We start from the raw sequence: 26,832 nt of genomic DNA, 5'->3' as shown, positions 1-26,832 counted from the left end.
CATTTCTATTGTTACTTTGACGTTGTCTTTGTGGTCGCAAAGCGAGGCGGCGATGATTGGGATGGTGAGCACAGCACTAGGCGCGGACGAGGAAATTATTGTCGCCACTTTCCGGAGTAAGGCTTCCCTTGGGAATGCACGTGAACGCTATAGTTGGCGTTATTTCGCTGCCACCTAAGCTCTTCCTCTCCTTCTTAATGTCCGTCTTCGGATGTTGCTCCCGTGGACTTTTGTTTCAGGAGTTCGCTTTCTGGTCCACATTTCTCACTGTTTCTTTTTTCCCTTTGCGTAGCTGCCATTATATCTCTCTCGCTATTTCTCCTCGCCCATTTTCGTTTATACACACCCCCTATCTATAATTATCGGTCTTACAGGTATGAACTCGTACTGAAATTCGGCCCGTCCGTCTAAGAAAACAGCGACAGCGTGTTTCTCCGGCTCATGCTTCTACCAGTGCAGGCACAGTGTGATAATTTTCACGCTTCTCAATGTTCGTGAATCGAGGCAGAATCGTGACAAACGGTCCGTCCGAGAGACTGCAAGGAATACTATTCGTCGTCCAGCTCAAATGCCCGCGTCTGCGTAGGTTGCGCGCTTTCCTCTTTTTTTTTTCATTTCCTTCCTGAAAATGGGTCTTTCTCGAGGGACGCTATCTTGAATGCCACATAAAAAAATCTATAGGCACGCCAGCGAGGCGAGGAGGGCTGTGATAGGATTTCTACGCGCTAGGGCGTTCTGGACTCGCGACTGATGGAAAGGTGGCGGCTTGGGACGTCTGTACACATCCATAAAGTTCCCTTCGCGACTGCCTGCGCACATTATTTCTTCCCCTTGTCTGGCATCACTTTCCTAAGCTTAGAGCAGCTCACCGAGGCGCACTGTTAAAAGTACACCACTACTTTCGTTATTCCAATTCTACTGTCACGCCATTGGAAGCCTAAATAAAAAGTCCCCTCCCTCCCTCCACCTTCTAACCCTTCTGCACAAAAAAAAAAAAAAACCGAATGATGCGAATACTGCCACGGTAAGAGGTACTTGGTGCGACAGCATTGCAATAGTTTACTCTTGACCTGGCTTGCGAGAAATTCTGATCTCTGCTTCCATTTAGTTCTCGAGCCCGCTTCTGGCTTCGTTTATGAAGCCATAGCTCTCTCCCAACCTTCGAGAGATTAGAATAAGGGCACTCATTTTCACTAAACTATGCTTCGTTAAAAGCGTCTCGTGGATTTAGCGTCGCTCAGACGTTGCAGGTGTGCCACATTTCTGTGGTCGCATATAGGAACTTCTTAGTTTTCTCACTTTTGCTATAAACAATGATTCGTATTCTTCGATCAGCATTTCTTTCTTTCTCTCTCTATTTGGCAGCCTTATCACGCATAACCAAACAACGACACGTTCGAAATCACGGTGAAATGCAGAAGAACACCAGGATATTCGCAAAAAAAAAAATACAAGTCATAATTTAGGGAAGATCAGCGGAACATTGGAGTAGTTGGGCAATAATAAAAATCAAACGCGCGTAATTAGAACCCAGAAAGCAGAACTAACAGAAGCCATACCCATGTCTCCAACAAGCAACAAATATAAAACACGCAAGAAGACATCTGACAAGCTGTTTAGAAGGCGTCAACCCCGAATGAAGTGTTTAGGCATTGACGGAGGCTTTTACATATCTGGTTTCAGTAACGATGATGTTGGAACGTGGGCCTGGTAAGCGAATGTCGCGCAGAACCACCGTTAAGTCGAAGGCGATTATGCTATCGTAGAATAACATTAACCCGATGTGATTATGTAGTTTAGTCTAGACTGAATGGAATCGTCGCACGATCTCAATCAGGGCGCATTGCATACCACACTCCGGACACGCCGTGGTCGCTTGGTTAGGCGGTCAATATGCGCCCACCTCATTACTGCGTTCAATTGGCTAATTAAACAGAGCACATTAACCAACTGTGCCTAAGCAACCGTTCTTGTGGCTCCCCTTCTTCTCTTAACCGCCCCCTCCCCTCATCAGAGATTTGGGACAGTGCCCTTTCGGCGAGCCTAGCTCAACCGTAAATCTTGCCGTTCACTCCGCCTAATTACAGAACCGCGACTCGAAAACCTCTCGAACCTCGTCTCCCGCGGGACAGGAGGGCTGCAGGGCAGCGAGCTAATGACATGCGTGGGATTTAGGGGCGGAGCGCGTCGGCACTGATAACAGCTCTACATATTCGTCAGAGGAAAACGGCAGTTTGAGTACAGCGTGTGTGAACATGGCATATTGCATAACCACTTGGATCGAGAGAAAAAGAAGAGAAAAAATCGTTTATTATATTTCGACGCTTTTGTCCGGTGCTACAGGCCCTTGTGGCGATCGTGAGAGGCGGCGGGAAGTGGGGGTGATGCTGCGACGCTGATGGCGTCGATTCTTAATAGGAGGTGGGTGGGGAGGGGAGGGTTTAGTCCGCTTCGTCTTCGGCGAGTCCAGCGGTCGCGGTTTGCCGCGGCCGCCGGAAATGGCAACTTCAGCGGCACTTCAAAGTATGCGTGTGTGTGTGATATATAATATATATATATATATATATATATATATATATATTATATATCACACACACACACACACACACACACACACACACACACACACACACACACACACACACACACACACAAACACACGCGCGCGCGCGCGCGCGCATGCACAAATTAATTCATCGGAAATGGCCTGCTAAGTGCCTTTGCAAGAGGGACAGTGCTCGGCCTGCCTCGTTGAATATGTCGCGTACGACGTGCTTGAGCTGGGAATAATAAAAAAAAGTTTTAAAGACCGAGCAGTGGAGATAATGATGTATGCACGTACGATGTTATTTTCTTGAAACTAAGCAGCAAGGTGCAGTTGGAATCGATCTACCAAGATTCCAACTTAACGAGGTGAGTTTCGTAATAAAATCAAACTTGAGTCACTGCGCTATTCAAACCTATACATGCGCACAATCATCGAAGATCAAAATTTATTGCCGCACACTGCAGTTCCGGCACGATATAGCGCGGCAGCTAAAACTAAAGTTGGCGAAATACGCCTACCTTAGAAGGAGCAGTACTTGTAGCGTACAGCACTTGGGTCATGGTTGCGCATGTCCACGTCGGTTTGTCTGGCGAACCGTCGCTGTGGCGCCGTTGCTATGGCGTTCGGCTGCTGAGTACGAGGTCACCGGTTGCATTCCTGGCCCATGCGACAACATATTTATGGAGGGGAAATGCCAAAGCGCTCGTATACGTATACTTATGTGGACATTAAGGTATCCCAGGTGGTCAAAATTGACCATGAGTCCTCCACTACGGCATTGTTTATAGCCTCAGTGCCGCTTAAGGTAATCAATCAATCAATCAATCAATCAATCAATCAATCAATCAATCAATCAATCAATCAATCAATCAATCAATCAATCAATCAATCAATCAATCAATCAATCAATCAATCAATCAATCTGGTGAAATGACTATGCCGTCGCGCTAATGTCGTCTGCTCGCCTTTCTGGTGTTGGCAGGAGCCTCCGGTGCCCAGGCGCTGGTGTCTCCAAGTGTTTCCGCTGCTGTGACGTCGTCCGCTCCGCGCTGCCCTCCCGTGTGGGACTCGATTCACTGCTGGCCGCCCGTGGAAGCCGGCAAGATCCTCACGCTGCCCTGCCGGGAAGTGTTCGGCCGGCTCAACTACACGCAGCACGACGTCCGCTGGGGAGCCGGTGAGTCGCGCGCGATCGAACTCGCTGTTTCGCGGCGAAAGACCTCGAGTGTTGGACAGATGCGTGGATAAGACGCATTCTTCGACAGACGTTTTATTGAAAACTTAAAGTCGGTACACCACAAAGCTGCTGCGCTAATAGCCGAAGCTATTATTCTGGTTTGCTCTGGGAGGTGGGACTAGTCAAGCTGCCGTTATGCAGCTTTTATCCTGCCATCCCTACCGCTTTGTATATATTAGTGTACTTATGTGGTGAAATAAACTTCTTCTTCTTCTTCTTATTGCTTCACCTATTATATGGCCCACGGCGAGTGAATGTGCACTGTCAGAGTATCTATTTTTATGCTGCACATTAACAAGAATTTATGACACCGAGTGCATCAAGTAACATGTAAACAACTGCTTAAATGTAAAATAAAAGCTAATAAAGCTTTGAAGTTGAAGGCAAACAGCAGAACGGATAAATAAAGTAAGATGCTTGTTATTAAACATGTACAGGTACGATAAAGCGTTCTGATTCGAAATATAGTGACATCAAAACGCCCACTATTCCATATTTTCGCACCATATAGTGCTGTCGCAAACACTGATCATCAGTGTTCTGCGGCATTTCTAGCGTAAGCGTTTGGTATCGTGAACGAATTGATGAGCACCCCTATGGTGGGCGCCAACAAGCGCGTTATCTGTACCTTTCGGCTTCGTTATTCTCGGCCTTTAATTTATGTTCGTGTTGGCTAACCATCGAATCTTAAGGTATTTTGTTGTCCTAACGAAAGGGCCTTCATTCTGTGTGTTCCCTGGAGAGAGAGAGAAAGAGAAATGGAGTGGGAAAGGTAGGCAGGTTAGCCAGAACAGCTTCTGGTTTGCTACCCTGAATCGAGGAAAGGGTAAGAGAAAAGAAGGACGATAAGGATAGTCTAGAAATAAAGCAAATGTCTGTTTCCTAGATTTTTGTTCAACTATTGCTCCAGCCGTCTGTTACTCTTTATTACCGAAGTTTCCGCCAAAATGAATCTGCTACTCAGCGATACTTGATTTTTATGTAATATGACCCACGCGGTGCTTCTTCGGAAAGAAGTAAGCTTAGCTCCGAAAAAAAAGTTATATATACTCCCACTCCCGTATTACTAACGGTCGCGTAGGTTGGGATGCTAGGCAAGGCATTTCAGACTTAATAATGACGTGTAGTGCTTTTACGTCGAAGATATGTTCAGAGGACGCTAGAGTTTGTGGTAAGAGTAAAAATAATTTGTAGGCTCATTTATGCAGAAAAATATAGCACTCGAGCCTATCGGCATGACTCTCGATCGGAAATGCCTAATTAGCTGACTAGAAGCGCCAGAGAGAGCTTATCTGTCGGGAACTCCGGGAAGCCACGGGTCGCATATCTTTATCCGGGTGCACTGCTTGATTTGCGTATTTAATGAACCACTGGAGGAAATGTACTAGTCCCCAGATGATTCTCGGTACGCAAGGGGTTGCTGTAAGCAATAGCACAGTAGCAGCAGGGTACACTTTTCCGCGGAAAGAAAGATAGAACGACCAACGTGTTTGCCGAGGAACGAATTACAGCCATATATATCGAGCGTGCTTGAGTACCAATAGGCGTGCGCTTCGCGCGGCGTTAATGAGCCCGTGATTTTTTTTTTTTTTTTTTTGGAGTGGCCAGAAGAACGAGAGGCTAAGCGCAAATGCGATGTCTTCCTGTCGGTTGAAAAATCGCTCGACGTTTGGGCACGACAAAGGTGCGGACATTGCCACCGCTTTATTGAGTCATATCTGCGGCTGGGGCCTCATATTATTCAGCACAGTCTTCAAGTGTCGGCAAGGAATTAACGGCATAAATTTTCTTGGGGCTTATTTTTGGTTCGGATGTCGGGTCGCCTTAGTACAGTTGTCGTCAGGCGCACTGTACTTAATCATCTAAAGAAAGCGTCGGCAATGCCCTATTGGTCGACGGCGGGAGAAATGTCAATGACCTTGATCGCGGGAGCCATTCGTGCAGTTACCAGAGATAGCGCCTTGGTTTTCTTGGTTCCTTTCAGGAGGCACTTCTCTCTACCCGTACTTAACTACTTCCGCGTGGAAGTCCTAGCACCTTCCGTAAATTTCTCACTAACGTAACTGTCTTTCATGGTAACCGTAATAAATAACCTGGGCTTATAATCAACTACTGGTCACGCACGTTCTTTTATGGTTGAGTGTAAATAGCTACTCAGCAGCTCCGACATGATGCTTCTTGCTTGTAGTTCAGCGCGTTCTTTTTTATTCTTCGGCAAGAGGTTAAGTAAGGCCTTGATAGCCTTGATTGTTCGAATCCTCGTCTCGGATCTTGGTCGTGTGTTTATCCAACGCGCTATCGCGACGAAGCTTTATTAGCTCGCTCCTACATACGGTCGACTAGCGCGCATCCTGAAGTCAACCATAGCCTGCATTCATCAACTTGCGAGCAGCGCCCTGACGGGTGCAAGGTCTGGCTGGGCCCCGATAAAATCGTGCAGCCTTGTGGAAGTGACGGCTCATCTGCCATGTAGGCTCCTAGCGAGTCCGCAGGGCTGTACACACGCATACAAGAATGTATCATGTCTCGTGCTGCACTGTTTTCATCTGTTTACATGATTAATAGTATTTATGTTGAGGTTAGCAGGGAGGCGTTGTTACGCTTATTAGTTGTCTTTGCTTCGCTTGTGCCTCCATATACACCACCAGTGACTCTCTCGACCTCTTCCCGAGGTTCATGGTGTAGTCCTTCACGGTAGGTTGCTTGCTTGCATATTGTATACATTTTTGTGTATATTCAGGCTGGTATGTGCACGCCATAAACTTCTACAGTCAGCGTTTGTTAACGAACCAATCGGTGAAGCTAACGGTTCCATAAAAGAAGAAAGAAGAAACGATGACCATTCGAGAGGCGTTTCTAAGCGTGAACAGGTTTACGAGCTCAACACAGATCAACTGAGGCTAGCAATGCCTGACAGCACCACGCGTTATTAGTGAGCGAGTAAGGGTGAGAAAGAATAGCTTCAATGCCTGCCCATCAGTCCCCAGCTGCGCCCCTGATGTGTTTTGTCGGTACTATCACTCACAGACGCTCGTCTCGTTATTGCACGCGACCTTTATATGCGGCAACTTCTTCCGGTGGTAGTCTCAGCCGTGTACGAGGAACTGCGCCCGAAAGTTTTTGTGACTTATCCTTGCTCACAGCACCTCCCTCGTTAAGGAGTTTTAATCCGCACCTTTTGCTGCAAGTGTTTTCATTTTATGTCTTCTTTTTTAGAAAAGCACAGCTGCTCTAATCCACCTCGAGCCAGGCACTCGAGGTGGGAAAGCAAGAGTGGCAATGTCAAAACAACGCGACCAAGTGCAAAGTCTCGTACCTTTCGGTTCCTCGGTGTTGGCGTAGTTGAATGCATTCAACGTGTCACCGATCCCTTGCTGTGATACCACGTGGTGCACGAACTGTGCAGAACACCGGAGAAATACGGCTGTTTTGCGATGAATTCCTTGCTTACTTGTATTCCTCTGTGCAGTGGAAATAACAATAAAGAAAGTCTCTAAAATGCGCGAAATTTCGTAGCTTTGTTGCACACTCTCGCGTACATTTGACTGCTAGCTGAATGTTAATTATTTACCGAACACGAAATACGTCTTATGAATCTGAGGTAGGAAGCCCCATAGCAAGCCCTGCATGAAGCAGGGCTGGCACCTTCGGCTATCAGTAAATTCTCTCTCTCTCTCTCTCTCTCTACTTCTGTTTGCGTTGCAGCTATACCATATTGTGAGAATTTGCTTAATGTTGCTACCTATAATTTGCGCCTATTTATGTGCGTGACATTGATGTATTGTCAGTTAGAGGTATAACTGCGTGACAAAATTGCGCGACGGAAGTGTGTTTGTCGCTTTGTCTTAGTGTGGGTGCATTGGAAGAGAAGCACGGAAGAGCACGGAAGAAGAAAACGGACGTGGGGGCGAGCTCAGAATATAGCCCGCGGAATCAGGTGAGAAATACCGGTACCACGGAATTTCTGCCGCTTGGGAAAGACCAGCTAGTTATCGCCACTGGTATTTTCGAACGAACGAACGAACGAACGAACGAACGAACGAACGAACGAACGAACGAACGAACGAACGAACGAACGAACGAACGAACGAACGAACGAACGAACGAACGAACGAACGAACGAACGAACGAACGAACGAACGAGCGAACGAACGAACGAACGAACAAACGAACGAACGAGCGAACGAGCGAACGAGCGAACGAGCGAACGAACGAACGAACGAACGAACGAACGAACGAACGAACGAACGAACGAACGAACGAACATGTGCGCCGTAGTTTGCCCAGTAAATGCTGCGTGTTGTGGTGAAATGAATAGACGAATTACATCATGCCCGCGTGCTCTTGCAGTGAAAGAAAGCTGAACACTACGATTGCATTCTTCTCACGGTGTTTGTTCTTTCTGGTTTTTCTCAATCAAATGCCCATGTTGACATTCATTAAAATGGATGTCTAGCCTGAATTCTCAAAGAATAAGCAGTTCTCAATCACGTCCTGTTGAAAGGTGTAGTAAATTTTTTTAAAATGTTATTTCGATGTTCATTTTGACAATGATAACGGCATTACACGTGTGTTCGCCCCGAAAGTTGAGGAGCGCGCCCATGACCAATCTCGCGAGCATGATGCAAGCGGCCCCCTGTTGCACGTCTTTCCGAAGATCAAAGGATGATGTGGGCTTCACAGATAAACGACCGATTGAAACAAACAGCTCCCAAAAGAATCTGAGGTTATGAAGCTAGAAAAGCGCTCGTCGCATGCTTCGAGATATCCGAAGAAGTCACCATAGCGGTAGCAATATCCGCGGGGGCGGGGACAGCCTATACATAGGGAGCCAGAATGCGCCGGTGTGTACGCGGTACAAGCGAGTGGCGTAACATTGCACCGCGAGGGAAAAAAAAGTGTCGGCGAGATCTTTCTTGGCAGTCGCAGAGCGGTACATCAATCTCAGTTCTCGCTCGGCTGGTCATTCGGCCTGCAGAGCGGTCAGTCCTCATGACGGCTCCTTTGGCCATTCCCTCCGTGGGGATCGCGGGCCACGAAATTGGCTCGGCGAAGCGTCCTACACCGAGTAGCTCGTGACGTGTGCGCTATACAAGCTGTCGGTTCATCTTTCGAGTGGACGTGCGACCTTGACTTCGACGAGGTCGAGCTGCCTTCGTGCTTCACGAGAAAGTGAATACGGGGTAGCACGGGGAAACTCTCATCTGCCGGTTTAGAAACTGCTTTCGAGATGTCTCATCAGTCGGAGTCTGAAAAGTTTAAGCACCGCGCAACGAACGACGGAAGCAAGAATGATAGGCACACCGATAAGAGACAGGAAGATAGCGCTGTGGAGTAGAGAGCGAACCGAGATGACCGATATTCTATTTGATATTAGGAGCAATATATAGAGTTGGACAGGCCTTGTAATGCGTAGAGCAGATATCCGTTGGTCTATTGTATAATTGCAGAATAGGTACCAAGGGAAGGTATACGCAGTTTTTCTTCCCTTGGTACGTATTAATGACATCCTGGAGATGTTAGCCTGACTGTTCGTCTACTTGGTACTCCAGGTATTGGGTGATGATTACGATATATACAGAAATAAACAATTAACAGCTCACACAGTCACACACACACGTGCGTATACACTAAAGGGATATTTACACAGTTTCGTTAAGGATCGTGGCCCACAATAACGTCAACAGCGCGCCGCGTAGCGCGCAGGTGGTGCTTTGCCATGGGCCGAGTGCCGCAGTTAAAAACTTGAGTCCCGCTGCAGCTGTAGTGCCACCTTCAAAGACTGTCTTCTCTGACGCGTAGCCGTATCAGTAGCACAGAACATGTTGCAGGTATTCAGGGCCGTTACGTTTAAAGGGCATTGACGAGTCCGTCAATTTAATCCTGCATTTGAAGTAGTTCGTGCAGGCGACGTTGAGTCTGATGCGGTGTAGGCCTGTTTAGTCACGCATATAACTAGATGGTATGATGGAATTAGGAAAATTCCAGGCAAGGAAGAGTATCAGCTAGCACGAGGCCGGGGTATTCAGAGATCAAACGGAAAAATGTTCGTCGTCCAGTGCACATAAGAGATAATGATGATAATAATAATGATGACGACGACAAAGACCAGGTGGTGGTGCCTCAGTTAATTGTGTGAAACCAGTATTATTATTATTATTATTTTTAGCACGTGTGACTTCCTACGCGGAGCATACTGAGTCGGGACACCCTTCAACTCCTTTTGGCCTGGTTTGCGCACTGAACTGTTTTGTGCAGAGTGCTTAAAGTAACGTGGAAGTTAAGTATTATCGTTTTTTTATTGTATAATGTTCTATGTTATCCCGTTCCACTCCATACACTATGTCATCGCTTTACATTCCATCCCGTTCGATCCGATCCGATCTCGTCCCGGTGTCTCGCATATGCAGTATCTTACAGGCTTCAGGTTAACTTCCATCAACGTATGACTGCAGCACCTGTGGCCGCGAAGAAACTGCAGAGCACCTTCTGTGCTACTGTTCGCCCTTCAAAAATGAAGTGCTCGCTCACCGCACCGCTCCTAACGATCTAGATGGAAGACCTTTGTTGTCGGACAGGCAAGATTTTAGAAACGCGGTCTTGCATGTCACAGCTGCAGAAGGCCACAAAAGTGCAGCTACGTTTCCTGATGGCAACCGGAATGAGCGACCGCCTTTGACAGAGCGCCGGAAATTTTCATTTCGTCGCGACTACAGTGCGCATCAACCCTTGATTTTCTCTCCTTCCTTTAGTTTTTTCCTGATTTCCCTTCCTCCAGTGCAGGGAAGCCAACCGGACTGTATTGCAGTTACCGTCCCTGCCTTTCATTTATCAATTTCTCTCTCTCTCTCTTCATTAGCAGGAACAAAACCTGTCCACTATTTTATCGGAACCAAACACTTCTCAGCATCTAGTACCAGCGTCACGGCCTCTCGTGAGAGCCCAGTGAACCTAAGTGCTGCCAGTTGCACCACTCCCATGACGCTCGTTAATCTGCCCCTTGCAAGACATTGTTAACAGCGCCGCTTACTCCACCGCGTGGCTGGGCTTTTCAGTGCTCACGCGATGTGCTGTTCGCTCTCTCACGGGAACCAATTACTGTTACTACTATTTGCGGATGAGCCGTTGTGCAACGTAAGGAAGCGCCGCGACAAGCCGTTTAACTTTCTTGCACTCTGGGAAAGAGCTATTCTGAGTCAGGTGGCGCAACCGTGCCCGGGTGAATAAAGCCCGTATATACCTTCGGCTTTACGGGTGAACCAGGCACGTACCCAAAGGGGGGGGGGGGGGGGGGGGGGGGCCCGAGGGGGGGCGCCTTCCCCCCCCCCAAAAAAAAACCTAAGCGGCATACCCCCCCCCCCCCCCATCTACCCGCGCCGCCACTCCTCACACACATCCCTAAAGCACCGCCAAATCAAACTTGAGACTTGACAGCTAATCGGCGGTCAACATTTTGCTGCCTCTTTCACTCCTTTTGGATGGCGGTAGTTATCGGCATCTCTTGGGGTGTGAAGGCCAGTTTTTCTCATCGATTCGGTGCCCGCGCGATTAACTCGATATGCGTTCAGTTCTCATCATCTATTGCAACGGGCACGCGCCTCACTGTTGCTTCGTTAGTTCAACATTCTTTGTTTAGGCTGATCCAAGGTCCAGGAATGGGACTCAATTCGCAGTCGGCTGGTCTGTATGCTCGTGGAACGAGTTGCGGCGGGAGACAACGCCAGTTGCGTTGCAAACAATGCGAATCGCATGCTTGGTTGCTTAAGGCGCAATTTCTCTATGGCACCATCCTCATTAAAACGTTTACTCGATAAATCGCTCGTACGCCCAAAACTGGAATATGCATGCTCGGTGTGGGATCCCGATCTTGAGTGTATCATTCAAACTTTGGAATCGGTGCAAAATCGAAGCGCTAGATTTATACTTCACAACTACTCTCGTCCGTCTAGTGTGTCCACCATGAAAGCTACTTTGAACCTTTCCCTTCTTTCCTTACGAAGAAAAGTGCCTCGGTTATCACTCTGTCATAAAATTTATCATCATCGCCATCTTGAATAACTTCTTCTATCAGAGCCAGAGTTCATTTCATCCCGTAGAGATCACCTTCATAAAGTGGGTGTCCCGTTGTCTTGAATTAACTCATATTTTTACTCATTCATTCCTAAGACAAGTAACGATCGGAACCGCCTGCCTACCTCGATTGCCGCAATTACCGACACTGACTTGTTTCACTCCCCTATTGAAGTTATTGTTCATTTTCAGTTATCTGGCATTTTGCTGCAGCATAGTTAACTGTTGTTTCTGTTTTTGTTTTCTGTATTGCCGCATTTCTGTGGTAATACATTTGTTCTTCATGCATTCCACTCCCTTCTGTAATGCCCACGGGCCCTGAAGGTATTTCAATAAATAAATAAATAAATAAATAAATAAATAAATAAATAAATAAATAAATAAATAAATAAGCCTTTATTTTTGCTTCATTATTTCCTCGAGTGACGGCTTGCCGCTGCGCTGTCATATCCTCGGAACCATATACCCGCGATATAGGTTAGATAAGGTGGAAAATAAAGACACGCGAAACAGCGTCCATGATCAAACCCTCCAATAACCGTTAAACCCATAAAGAATATGAATATCACCCGATACCTCGTCTGGGTCTTCCCTAGTTTTATAGCGCTTTTCATGCAAAGTTGGCAACTGGAAAAAAGAGCCGCAAGCAGTTGAGAAATTAAGCTATCTATTAAGGGAGGTAGAGAAAACACCGTCAGAAGTGGAGACGGATTCCAATTGTTTTGAATGACGCTTCTACCGTTATCAGTCTAACCGCCTGACATAGCCACTTCTCTGCTATGCTTACGTGGGTGTTTTTCCAACCTTCCGCGGTGGGCGCAGTACGTTTTTCCAACCAGTACAATGGGCGCAACAGCGTGCAGCGTCCAGCGCTGTACGCTGTTGTACGGGACTGGCGGCCACGCATCATTACGCAGCTTCCAAAATAACGATACGAGTCGATTTGGCACTTAACTTGGTAGAGTAATAAACGAGGGATTCGAAAGAACTGTGATTGTTTCGCAATTAAATATATATTTCTCTGTATTTCTCCAGAGCTAATTAAAAAAACGCTACTAGAAATTTTTATTTTACACTTTCGCTTGTTTACTTGTTCTTGGCAGGCAGTGTTCTTCCTGCGCTTCCTTCCTGCGCGAGTCCATTTGATGTGGTTCCTTGTTTGTCAAGCAAAGGAGAGGTCTATCTCACAGGCGTATACCTGCGAAATACACCTTTTTAATTTCTCTTTTGCGGGTTTACGCGTTTTTATGGCGAACGGTGGACATTATTCACATTCACACTAGTAAAGGTAGACCCCCCCCCCGAGAAAGAATCCTGGGTACGTGCCTGGGGTGAAGCGTATACCTCTCCTGGGAAGAAAGAGAAATGGCTCTGCAGTCAGATCGTATTGCGTCGATCCGCTTCGTCGAACGACGGCTTTACGCAGGCAGCTGTGACCGTTTACGCGTTAATGATGCGAAAGCGTCAAATGGCCCGCTGAGTGTAAAAGCGGACGTCTGTCATCTGTAGGAGCGAAACGGCACCTAATTTCCAATTGGCTGCAATGCCACGGCTCAGCGGGCGAAAGGAAAACCTGCTGCAGCGCTAGCGCACAAGGTGTTGCGTGCGGAGAGAGGGTATCGCCGCGACGCCACGTCACCTTGCTCTCGCTCTCGGAAGCATGTGTCATCCCAAATGCTGCGCTCCCTGTCCGCGTAAGCTCTTGCCTGCGTTCTAACTGCGCCTCGGTATGGCGAAATCGAAACGCGCCAAGCATTTCGGCGCGCTCGCTTGCCCGCGATGATTTCACAAGTCGAAGGACCGCTCAGCGGTGTTCGAATGGACATTAATACTTTCGCATCCACAGCTCTTAAGAAGTGCTTAGGTACCCTCCAATTTTTTTCTGTTGCGTGTTTAACTCGTCTTGTCCCTCTTTGTGAGCGAAATGGTGTGACTTTCGTGCACTACGAAATGTGGTCGAGGAGCGAGAAGAGACGAACGACTCACTTTCGTCTGCGTCAGCGTCAAGTTACAAGTTAGACGGTAGTGAAGAGTGAGAGCGGTAAACAAAAACTTTTAATCTAAATGCCGTTACCGCCATCTCCAGTTTTAGCCTGCAGGCAAGCTAGTGGAAAGCTAGCGCGGTTGCCAAACTTTAGCACTTAGATGCGATCGATTCCAAACATTGAGAACTTCTGCAGCTCAACAATTGGCTCATGATCCTTTATAGCATTGGTCTCGCGCAGTAACCGTATTTTAAGGCTGTATAGTTTCTGGAAATGCGGCGCATCGCTCCGTGATGCCATCTGCAGGTCGCTGGTTGGCATTAGTATACGCTTGCTATCGGTTGAAGTGAAGCGCTACGTAATGCCCGGATTACGTGCTAGCCTGCCTCTGTGTCGATAGCGAGTATCGGACTAAAGGGTTCGCAATTGCGCCACAGGGGCCCTTAATTGCGGAAAGTTTAACTTTCCTACCGGGGAACAACAAAGACAACGAAAAAAGGACTCCTAAAGCGATGGTTCTATTACACCGAGACCAGCAGTTCTCGCCATCTCGCCTATGTGTAAAACAGCCGGTCAGCAGCGCGATGTTGAGTTTTCATCAGAACAAGCCTTTTTGTTTCGTGGATGGTCATTGCTTTATTTTTTGGGGTTACTATCAATGCGTGAGCATTCTTTGGCGAGTACCCTAGCAAAATCTGTCCGTCATGTGAAAAGCATAATGTCTTGTATCTGCACAAAAATGCTTAATTTGCGAAGTTAAGACGTTTAATCATTATAATAGTGTAAATCAAGATGCTTGGAAGCTCTATAAGTGCTAAGGAACAATAGATATAAAAAAACATTGAAAAGAGAGAATACCCACATGATCAGATTTATGCATACCCATAGGCATACAGAGGGCACCATCGAAGATGCATAGGCAAGCCTATAATAGGGGTGAGCCAACTTGAAATTCGGGGGTAGGCCAGTTTATATTTGGGGGTGGGCCAACCTGAAAGGTTGGGATGGGGCAACTTGAAATTTGCGAGAGAGCCAACTGAAATTTGGGGGTATACTCCCGCAAACTTAGACATCTTCAGCGGAGGTTCTGCATAATTTTGTTTTATGTAGTCCTTTATAATTGGATCGCAAAGACTAAACGCGCCTTTCATCAACGAAAGGCAAACTGATCACCTCTCGTCAGATAATATTGTTGCCGAAAAGTAGACTTGCAGGTATGTTTGCGAAGATGGAGGGCTGAGAGGCTCTTGTGGAAAAGCAATGAATTTCCGTTTACTATTTCTCGTGCAGGCTTCGTATCGCGCACGTCTGGCGTGTGGACGCAGACCTCGACGTGTTGCTGGTCTGTACCATTACACCAATATAGTTAAGCAAAATCGGCAGCTACACCATGAACTGCGAACTTTAGGTAACCACACGTTGTGACTGTGGATACCATGCATGCAATGCACGCATTCAAAGGGCGACTTTCATTATCGTAGCCTCCTTTTTCAGTGCGGACACGCACGCGGAGCGCTCTAAGAACAGTATAACTGGTGTTTGCTGTCATTTTGAATTTTCGATACTTACTTCAATTGTCCATTTTCCTCTTACCTTGTAAGTGTATGTTATTTGATCGTTATAACGTGCATTCTCCGTTGATGTGGATGTACTGTTACACACATTTCTCTTTTCCCGATGTGAAATTCAGTTGCCGCAAGCGTGCTGGTTCCAACATCCGCATTTGAATCCCTGTGATATGTACCTATGATATGTACCGAATAATGCCTATCGAACATCGAGTAGTAGGGTTACATAAGGGTTTAGACGGTTCAATGTTTTCTTTTTTCTATTTTCGGTAGCAAATGCTAACGCGAGAGGTCCTCCGGAAGAATTTATTGTAACAAAAACACTTTACTTTCTCCACAAGCCAGTGTTCTAGAGCCAGCGTATAGAGTCAGGAGCCAAGTCAGCGTAGAGCCCCCTATAGACGCAGAAATGGACTATATAAGGCACCTCAGAATCCGTCAACGAAGTTCATGTCGTGACTATCGCACAACGCACTCTTTCTGTCGCGATAATTTGCTGTATTTCTCCTCTGGAAGGAACGCGAGCAAGCGAGACGTGACAGTTGAGGACACCAACGTCTGTCCGTCCTATGAACGCCTGGGTCAAAATACGCAATAAGTGACGCACCTTAGAACACGGCACGCGACATATGAATGGAAGGAGGCCAAAGTGAATCAGTCCTGCCAGCCAGTTTGTCCATCTCGTTAGACAAGGCCTGGAGCGAAGGAAGTGACCTCTCCATTTTTCTTTGCCTATAGTAACTCATAAGCCAAAAGAAAAGACGTCAGTTTAAAGAGAGGACTCGCTTTCGTCTCTATTTTGTACTCCGGTTCTTTACACTCTCGTTATTCTCTGTATTCGCGTTTCGATAAGGATCCGTTTAGGCCTTTACATTACGAACCTTGTCTTCGAGGTCAGTTTGCTGCACCCATTAGACAATGCCACGTGCGCGAAGCGACCGCTTGTGTTTTTTTCTCTCGTGAACTAGAAGCCAACACCGGATCCCGAAAATTGGGGAGACGCTTCGCTCTTTGTTTAATCTTGTCGTCTGCTTCTACGCTCCCTTCCTAAAAGGAGGCACTCGGAAGGAGCAATTGCCGCCATGAATTGTAAGGCTACAGATGCGCCTGCGGCCAACAACAGTCTCCTCTTCTCCCTCTTGTATTTTCTCTATTCGGGTTTTACTAAGGCTTCAATGTACTTCTGTATAAGTACGATGTCTTTATCGAAACTAGCTCTACCGCGAGCACAATACGGGACAGACGGCGTACCTGATCCAAGCAAAAAAGCTTTTTTTTTGTGTTTGGTATTTGACTTTTTTTATTTGGTAAAGAGAAAGTGTCGTTTGGGTAAGAATCAGATCAGCTTTCTTGGAAATGTTTGTGAACTGAAACCATCACACAACAGACGACGTCCTCTTGTTCGAGAGATATACTACGCATTTCTTTTTTTGTCTGTCTCATTATACCGTGTACAACGCGTCCACATCTACATTGCTTTTAGGCATTCGGATGTGCTTCGCAACAGCGGAAAGCGACGGTTTCCGGCGCAGAAACCAATCGATGCAGAACTGGAACTCTCGCGTTTCAAGGCTGCACCAATGTCTGGCCGAGTAACCACACGGAACAATAAAAACGGTGTCCGCTTCCTGTTTTCGCTCGCTAGCCACTTCCCCGATCAGACAAGCAACAGCGACCAGTTTAGTTCCTATCTGGCATCCGCCTTTTCTTTTTCGGTTCTCCTCGTGACGCAAATTGCAGCGCTTCTCACGACCTTGCAGCGGTCCATTAGTCCCGATGGTTAATAGGGGCGTTCCGCTCGGGTCGCGCGACGCTTTTCCGCACGCGTCTTTACGTGATGAAAGAAAGCCGGAAGCCACTGGTGGCTACGGAGACTTCGCCTATTCCGTGTTTTCCTTCACCTAATCGCCTGAGGAACAGTAGTAGCTGTTTCTCGTTCCGCGCTTACTAGCAACGAAAAGCTGTCTTGCAGATTCTGCGAGAATCCGGTTAGAATGGTCGACGTCTCGCCCGTTAGCTATGAACTATGAACGCGACCGTAAATGAAGCTTTCAATACTAACAATGCGACTTTGTTCGAAAGCCGAGTCTACTTACGAGCAAAAGGTCCGGTGAGCGAAACACCCGCGGAACTCGTCTGGTCTGTGCTTTTCAGGTGGATGTACTCAGCCAACCTCGGCGGCTCAGAGGCCAAGGCCCACAGAAAATAAAGCTCCTCTCCAAATCGGAGCGGCCAGATTGCTCCATCTGAGGAGCGCGGAGCCATCCTCAGCGCCGATCCACTATATTAGCGTCCTTGCCATGACAGATGACATGATTGGACAGGCACGAGCGCGAAAGAGACGGATGAGGAAGAATACTTATCAATCAATCAATCAATCAATCAATCAATCAATCAATCAATCAATCAATCAATCAATCAATCAATCAATCAATCAATCAATCAATCAATCAATCAATCAATCAATCAATCAATCAATTCGTCTCCTTTTTGTTCATTGAGTAAAATGACGATTAATTGCCCTCTTTCTATCCGTTCCACCTCTTGTCCCTTTTGCTTTGAAATGGTTAAAGGCTAGCGAAAAAGGAGGCGCTTTTAATTTTTTCTTTTCACGCTAGTATACCAGAGATGGTGCCTAGAATATTAAAAAAGAATAGCCAGAATGAAAGAACTTGAAAACTTGGCGGTTTAGTATAATCGCGGTGTTGGGCGCTGTCGATGAATCTGTAATGCATCTGTAATGCATGAATCTGTAATGCAACCATGGTGTGGTCGCGGTGCAGAAAGAAAAGCAGAAAAATAAGGAGCAAATCTTGAACGGAAAGGTGGTGGGGGTGGGTAAGGTCTGAGAACCTACTTTGGAAGGCGGGAGTATCCCGGGTGCGAGCTAACTCCAGCGTACTACTACTCTGCACTGTTGAAGTGGGGCGGGCAAGAGGAAGGGACGATGAGCGACGACCGTTTAAGGGGAGGAAGTGCGCATTGCAAGTCCATCGTATTGTAGAATTTCCACAGGCACGTGTGAATTCGAGTGCTTTGTAAGAGGGCTAGGACAGCCCTTGTAGTTGCAGTCGCACAGTATGCTTTAGTCCAAGGACCCAGAAACGAGTTCTCCCGAGAGTGGAGGGCCATCAACGTGATCGGTCAAGTAGAGCAACTTCTAGTGTTATCGCGTTCGTGCCGGACAAACGCAATGTTTTTAAAGGTAGCGAGAGAGACGAAAAAACGAAAAAGCACAGAAGCCAGGGAAATTAACCAATATACAAACTCCGATGTGCTACCCTATGCTTGAGGGGCTGGAAGACAAATCAGAATTATATATATATATATATATATATATGCTCATGAAGAGAGTGCAACTAACGTCTTTGGAACATCCAACCACGGGCGCTTGGAAAGATGTCAGCAACCCAGCCTCTTTGTAGCAAAAGAAGTGTCGAAACAACTCTGCACTAGCGGTAAATAGCATGCCTATAGAAACTGGTTCAAAGAAGTATACGAATGGCGGCTAACGAGAATAATAGACTGCACGGGAGCTTCGAGAACGCAATGAGTCCCGAACTTCGAAAGAAAGTATTTTTGTGCGGTTTGTGGCCTTCACGCTTACCTCTTTGGTGGTAGGTAATTAGTACGGTTTAACATAATGTTACATTTTGAATCTTCGAGGGATTGTTCGCGTGGATGATGGCAAACTAAATTTCGAAGCAGCGTCGCATTTCATCACCGCTAATGAGCAGACAGTAATTACATGCGCTTTACAAGTTAGCTTCGCAATACTCTAGACTGCGAGGCAGTGTTGCAATGAAAGCCTCCTAAAGGAACCAAGCGACAGGACCACCGTTTCTAAACTTCGCTCAGCGTACATGTGAGCCATGCGCTTCCGATGTGGTGTTTGTATTGGGCCGTAACTTGTGAGCTGTGTCGGAAATAAATATTGAAATTGCGTGCGAATAACGTTGCACCCTTCTTGTGAGATAAATATAAACATTCCACGAGATTGCACGTTGCATAGAATGAAAGTAAACATAATTGTACGCGTCGCTGTTAGTTGTGCAGGATTTAATTTACTGCTTTAATAAAGCTTCGCTTCACATTGATTCCAAACGGAGTTAAATCTGCATAACTTTCTTTCTTTCTTTCTTTCTTTCTTTCTTTCTTTCTTTCTTTCTTTCTTTCTATCTTTCTTTCTTTCTTTCTTTCTTTTCCAGGCGATGACTAACCGCGTCAGTGCCAGGAGTTGTCAATGTGTACGTGCAACAAAGCTGCAAATCTTTTTTTTGTTCCTACCATGTCGCACTGACACCAAGAATGGTTCAAAATTTGCATATATAACATGGGTACCAGTACAAACAGAGGTGTTGTGAGCCGTTCGCGCCTACACCATGACTAGAACCATGACAAAAACGAAATCGCCTTTATATTTATGACGACGCAACAGAAGCCAAAACAGAAAGAGTGTGCAACCAAGCTAACTGTCAGGAATTCTAAAGAGAAAATCTGATTTATTTATTGTTATTCTGTAGGAAAAAGCAAAAGTCGGTACATTTGGCCATGCCGACTGCGTCAAGTCGAGATTCGACTTATTGGTCAAAAGTTGGGACTGTCCCTCTAAAAAGCGCAATACACCAGTATTGTAGGACAATTTACATATATTTTCATGGGACATATGCATATATATTTTTTTACCTGTAGATGGGCGTGCTTTTGTTTATTGGTGGACAAATTTAAAAACAAGTTAAGTAGCTCGGATCTTCTCGAGCACAGGGTAGCAATTAAGTCTACTGATTCTCCTTTTTTCATTCAGAGGAAAATAAATATATTTGTCGTCATGTGCTGGTGAAGGCTATTCATTTTCACTTTATGAAAGTTGCAAAAAAAGTTATACATATATATTTTCTCGTAATACTTCGATAACTCAGAAGGAAATGTAGAGATGAAATGCTGGAAGTCTTTCACAGAGTTGCAAAGTCGGCGGATGCCGAAGGTATAAGATTACACTTCGCACACGCGCACGAATAAGACGCCTAAAGCAACACATGGTGTGGTGCGGTGCGGTCGGTATGAATAATTAAAACTAGTATCCCCAAAAAAGCATTGCATTGCGCTCACTACCTCGAGATGCACAGCTTTTGATGGCCATGGACCTAGCACTGAAAAAAAAAGAAAGGCCTGCTCTCACGAATCTTATTCTCGTGAGAATAGGAATAGTGCCCTATTCTCGTGCGCCAGTCATTGCGACGCCGAATACAAGGCTTTGTGAATGAATTCTCTGTCCTTAAGCGATGCTTTAGAATTTCTTCGGCGGCCTCGCTTAAGTGTTTCCGCGCCTGACTTCTGTGACTCAGAGAGAGAGAGAGAGAAAACGGAGAATGCGAAGAATGCCGGATTGGAAACGAGCCAGTTGAATGAGCAGCGCAGCTAAAGCTGCTGCGGCGGCTACAGTATGGGGTGCCTCAATGGTACCGTCTTTGTATGGGCTATAGGGAAACGCAAAGGGGCGTCTGCCGACGCCTCTGTCATTTCTCAGCCAGGGAGCTGGCACGTTTGCTTCGACCTCGTGTCTAAAACAGGGCGCGCAGCTTCGTTACGCTCTTCAAGCGCGAGCTGTACGGGCTGAGGAACGCGAAGCTAAACGTGTTTGACAAACAACGTGCCTTCTCGAAACAGTTCGTCAAGTGGCACTTAGGAACAGAGAGAGGGAGAGAGAAGAGGCGCGCATGGTTGACCATAGGTGATCCTTGTTTACTGCTCTTGCACTTGGAAAATAGCATTGGGAATCTATAAATAGAAAGGAAAGAGATGAGAAGAGCAGGGTAACGTTAATCGGCGCACGCACATGAGTGTAGCTTTCGCATTGCCATTTGTTGGGCGTGTTGGTAAACTGACTCGGAAAGCACATATAGCGCCAGTGAACAAGGACAGAAGGGAGACGACACCACAATGCGCTAACTTCAACAACTTTATTTTCAGGAAACACCCGCCTATTTAACCCATGTGCATTGGCGCCCACCTCATCCAAATTTTAACCATCCAAGAAAGCGGTCTATTTATCTGACGAGTTGACCGAAGGGGCACTAGCACACGTATCACTATTCTGACAGATAGCCTCAGCCTCAGTAATCTCTCGCGCATCTCTATCTTTGTGCTTCGCAAGAACCCGGCAGGACCCATACCCCGGCGCACAGCCGCATTCCTGACAGTGAGTTCACAGATGACGGTATTTATTGCTTATTGTCAACTCACTGTCAACTCACTGTCAGGAATGTGGCTGTGCGCCGAGATATGGGTCCTGCCGGGTTCTTGCGAAGCACAAAGATAGAGATGCGCGAGAGATTACTGAGGCTGAGGCTATCTGTCAGAATAGTGATACGTGTGCTAGTGCCCCTTCGGTCGACTCGTCAGATAAAGAGACCGCTTTCTTGGATGGTTAAAATTTAGATGAGGTGGCGCCAATGCACATGGGTTAAATAGGTGGGTGTTTCCTGAAAATAAAGTTGTTGAAGTTAGCGCATTGTGGTGTCGTCTTCCTTCTGTCCTTGTTCACTGGCGCTATATGTGCTTTTCGAGTCAGTATAGCTTTCTACCTTTTCTTTTATTTTTTAAGCTTTACACTATTGCTAACCAAGTGAGAAATTGCAGCCGTCGCTAGAAAACGGCGACAACAACTCCAATGTTAATTTTTATATCAATAAAGAAAAGAAGACGGGCGGCATGCATCCTTGTCACACGTTTCGAAAGTCAGACCGTATCAATTATAAACGAAGATTTATTGAGTACGCACTAGTTTTATAAAGTAGCTGAATATAAAAGAAATCAAGGTTGCCAAATGTGGAGATAAGGAAACAAAAAGCTTGATGCAAAAAAAAAGAAGAAATCTTTTACTCGCTTAATTTCTCAGCTTCGTGTTCTTTATACTTTATTGCAGCGCAGTCCTTCCGGAACGCTGAGAATGAACTTTAGTCAAACCTTCGGCTTTATCCAGCTTCGGCATCTTCGTCACTTGATCACACTTCGTCGCGTTCGGAAGAGGAAAAGCGCGGTAACTGTCTGACTCACGGATGGACACTTCAAGCGCGATGTAGGTGGGTATAGGCAAAAGGCTAACTGGGGCGTAACTGCAGGTGTTGGAAGCTACCCAATTTCATGCATCATGCGGAGATTTAGTTTTAAATTATCGAGAAAAGGCGGCAAAGTACTAGGTGGTGTGGTGAACTTAGGAAATTTGAGACATATGTAGATGTCCACAGGCGCCAGCCGTCTAATTGCAAATCGCTAGGAAACTCATTCGTGTTGAAGTGGACTTAAAATAATATGATTTATGCTTATGACGATGATGATGATTATTATTAAGAAAAGCGAGCAGGAAATACAAGAGAAATAGCTAAGGGCCGCCGTCTCCAGCCAAAATATTTATTTCAATAAAGCAGGAACGTATGGAAGCACAATAGCGTTGACTACTTGTAGGCATATTGTAGACTGCGTAAATCTCTTTCTAGGGGGGCGTGGCGCCATTTTACAGCGACGTTGCCAATTAGGAAAAGTAACCTTCTACAAACCTTATGCTTCCTCTATTCGCACCTTAACGACCCACTTGCTGCCGAAACCCGTCACATTATCGTCCCCGTGGCATTGCGGTCTGCGCTCCTTATCGCTTTTTGTCGTCCGACATCAGCGAGGTGCCAAGGCTCACTGAGCCGAATCCATTAGAGCCCGTATACTTACACCACGGCGGGCGCATCTCCAAGTGGCGAGGCGCTACCGTGAAAAATAGCCGCGCATTCCCGGCACCCATTAGGCCCGGCGAAGATCCGCAGACCCCGAGGCGCCTCGCGTCGGACGTGCTGCTCGGACCTCGAGCCACGCAATACGTCTTGCGTGAGATTGTTCTTGCAGGCTGCTCTGCACGAGAGCTTCGTATGCGGCGGTGAGCAAAAGGGCGAAAAACTGGGCGCTGCGATCAACTGCGTGGAGTGAAAATGCTTCGAGTCGAGCATCAATTGAGAAAAGCAACGAACCACGATGGTTATACCTCTAGCGGGTGATGTTTAGGGATGCTTCCTGGGAGCAGGATCTTCGGTCCTTCTTTTCTCCTCCCCTCTTTTCTTTATTGTGAGGAACGCCTTACCAGTCTGTCTATTTCGGACAAGCCTTACTCAGAAAACTGACACGTGCCAAAAAACTGGTCATTTGCAGTATTCCTGAATCAGCATCTTTATCACGTCTGCAGAAGTCGGCACGTCTACGGTTAGAAGGCTAACCCCCGTATTCTAAAGCGTTCCTCGACTCAACACTCCACCTTAACTCGAGAGGGTTTATGGCAGCGCACCCCTACGACGGAAGTGTTCACTGAACTTCACTAACGCTCCACGGCAATTCTACAGTAGCGTAAATCTTCTTCTGTCAAGGGGCAGCGCTGCAATCAACTGCGTGGAGTGAAAATGCTTCGAGTCGAGCATCAATTTGAGAATACGGATGTAAGGTACGGAGACATCGTGAACATCGACATATGCGTGAATAGCTGCAAAAATTCATGAAGAATACGGCCAGGAAAGAGGTAGACTTACAAAGGAACAGAAAGACTGGGCGAGAGAGAGATCAGATAACCTCGGAGTCTAAGAAGATAACTGTCTGAGTCTATATTTCTCTTTCAAGGGCAGATATCATTGACAAAAACTCAACCGAAATACGGCCAGCAAGTTGCGAACAAGCATGAACAAGAGAGAGAGAGAGAGAGAGAGAGTTAGAGAGAGAAAAGGAAGCATAGAAAGGCAGGAGGTTAACCAAAGGCAGTTCCGGTTGGCTACCTTGCACGGGTACTATTTGCCGGAAGCGACCTCCCAAATAATCTTTTTTCTTATTAACGAAGCAATGATTATTAACTTAATTATAACTAAGCAAGAAATTTTCCTTATTAACGAAACATTGATTACATTACTTGGCATTTTCATTCTAATGTTTCAATTTTACTGTCTATTGCTTGTTTTCTCCCACCAAAGGCCCTCTGTTCGAGTGCCCTAATTAACTCTACCTTAAATAACTGTCTCAATTAACCTCGCCCTAATTAACGCCAGATGTGGTGGGCTTGAGTGTTTTAATTAACTCTATATAAATTAACCGTTCCTTAATTAACTGTGGTGGTGGTGGTGGTGGTGGTGGTGGTGGTGAATTGTAGCAACAGGCGGGTTTAGCCGGGCGATCAAGGCCGGCAATTGCTCCGCCCGAGGGTCTCTTACAATAGCGCTGAAGGGTTTCACCATATGTCCATCAAACCAGTCTCTCTTAAAAATTCGATAAGGAGACGTGAAGTTTCTTTGCGGGCTATAACTGGTTCCTCGGGAAATATAAGGTTTTGCAGGCACGCATGCGGAAGGTCCTTTCATTGCATATTCTTCAGGAGAGCGTCCCTTTCATCTTGGAATTTCTGGCAGGACCAGAAAAAGTGCTCAATGTCTCTTGTCTCGTTGCATGCCCTACAATTCGGAGAATTGATCCGTATTAAATAACCAGGTTGGTGTACTATCAGATCCTGTCCTTATTCGATTTAGAAGTGAGGCTTCCTCTCGGTGAAATCTCTTGGTTACGCAGGGCATATGCGGTGGAACCCAAAGAGACCCAAAGTGATTTTGAGTGTCAAATTTTTGCACTTGATTACCCTTTAGATCCTTGACTTTGAGAGGATGATAGAGCGCTGCGTATGCAAGCGCATCAGCTTTTTCGTTGCCAGAAATACCAATGTGGGAGGGAATCCACTGAAACTTTACTGTGAAGCCGTTGTTGAGTTATTTCACGATGACTAGTGATTTGCGTGGGAACTTGAGGGATGGCAGACCATGGTATAGTTGTTGTAACGCGGCCTTTGAGTCCGTAAGGACAACCATATTCTGCGGAGGCAAGGTCTTTAGTTTGCGCAGAGCAGAAGCTATTGCTACGCCTTCCACAACTGTCGACGAGGTTATACAGTCCAGACAGCCAGACCACGTATATCTTAGAGAAGGAATATAGAATGCAGCTGCGCAGCGGTCTTCGTCTGTTTTGACAGAATCATCTGTGTATACTTGTAGGTGATTCGGGTAAGTTGTGTTCAAATGTTCCAGGACTAGTGACTTGGTTTCTGCAGATGGAATGCAGCTCTTTGACTGCAATCGTGGTACACTTAAGTTGCATGCGATCTCCTTGAATTTCTAGGGTGGTTCTATGCTTTCCCTCCGTCTTAATTAACCTCGCCTTCATATCAAGAGCCTGTTTTCATGTCCTCTGCATGACGAAGGACTCTCCCTGCGATCTTCAGTTACACCTGTCCTGGGCCAACCGATTCCAACCTTGCGCCTGCGAATTTCCTAATTTCACCACCCCACCTAATTTTCTGCCGTCCTCGACTGCTCGTCCCTTCTCTTGGCACCTATTCTGTAACTCTAATGGTCCCCCGGCTATCCATCCTACGCATTACATGGTCTGCCCAGCTCCATTTTCTTTCTCTTCATGTCAGTTAGAATATCGGCTATCCCAGTTTGCTTTCTGATCCACACCGCTCTCTTTCTCTCTCTTAACGTTACGCCTAACATTTTTTTTCCCATCATTCTCTGGACGGTAGAATGCAATGGTTGCGCACTTTCCAACGACAGTGGTAAATCCTAGTCAGGATATCGTAATTCCTGCTGTATGCACTCCAACCCATTTTTATTCTTCTGTAAATTTCCTTCTCATGATCAGGGTCCCCTGTGAGTAATTGACCTAGGTAAGCGTACTCCTTTACAACCTCTAGGGGCTGACTGGCGATCCTGAACTCTTGAATAATTCATTCAGGAATTAACCGACTCATATTAATTTCTTAATTAGCTATCAATCGCATGTCATTTTGCTGTATACCCTTTGTTTTTGTATCAGTAATTAATATTATTGATAATGAAGCGAGTTCGGTCTCTCATGTCGGGTTGATAATTCCTGTTAATATTCGTTGTTATTCCGCTTGTTAACACGCTTTCGATTATTTTTAATGTTTTTTCAATAATTATCATTACCACTAACTTATGTATCCAATTTCCTGTTATAGATAATCAACTTACCTAATCGTTATTCTTACTGTTCACCTGACCGTGCTTCTTTGCTGTTTTTCTATAATAACCCTATTTAATCTAATCATAGGAGGTCCCCCTGCCAATTTTTTGAAGAACTCTGGGACCTCCTGCTGTAATACTATTATCATGTAACTCCAACATGACTATCGTAATAAACTTGATTTCCAACTTGGTTCGACTCCCACCAAAGGTCGTGGGTGTCGAGTGCATTAATTAAATTTATCTTAATTAGCTTTGTCTTATGTCACTTCGCCCTAATTAACACCAAAGGTAGTGGGCTCATCTCTCGACCTTGAAACCACTTCTCCAAGCGGAATCCAACTTGGAGATGTGGCTTCAAGGTCGAGAG

The 26,832-nt window shown here is 46.1% G+C and overlaps 1 protein-coding gene across 1 annotated transcript in view; it reads left to right on the top strand.

Annotated features, from left to right (window-relative positions):
* The window catches only part of LOC126542176 (corticotropin-releasing factor receptor 1-like), a 318,876-nt gene that overhangs the window by 150,156 nt on the left and 141,888 nt on the right, over nucleotides 1-26,832 (top strand). Inside the window, exon 2 of the mRNA XM_055077310.2 lies at nucleotides 3,531-3,725. Coding sequence (XP_054933285.2) covers nucleotides 3,531-3,725 — 195 coding nt within the window. The remainder of the gene's footprint in view (nucleotides 1-3,530; nucleotides 3,726-26,832) is intronic.

The sequence above is a fragment of the Dermacentor andersoni genome, chromosome 2, assembly GCF_023375885.2.
Source record: "Dermacentor andersoni chromosome 2, qqDerAnde1_hic_scaffold, whole genome shotgun sequence".
NCBI lineage: Eukaryota > Metazoa > Arthropoda > Arachnida > Ixodida > Ixodidae > Dermacentor > Dermacentor andersoni.
Note: the sequence above shows the minus strand (reverse complement) of the source record. Positions and strands in the feature narration are given on the sequence as shown.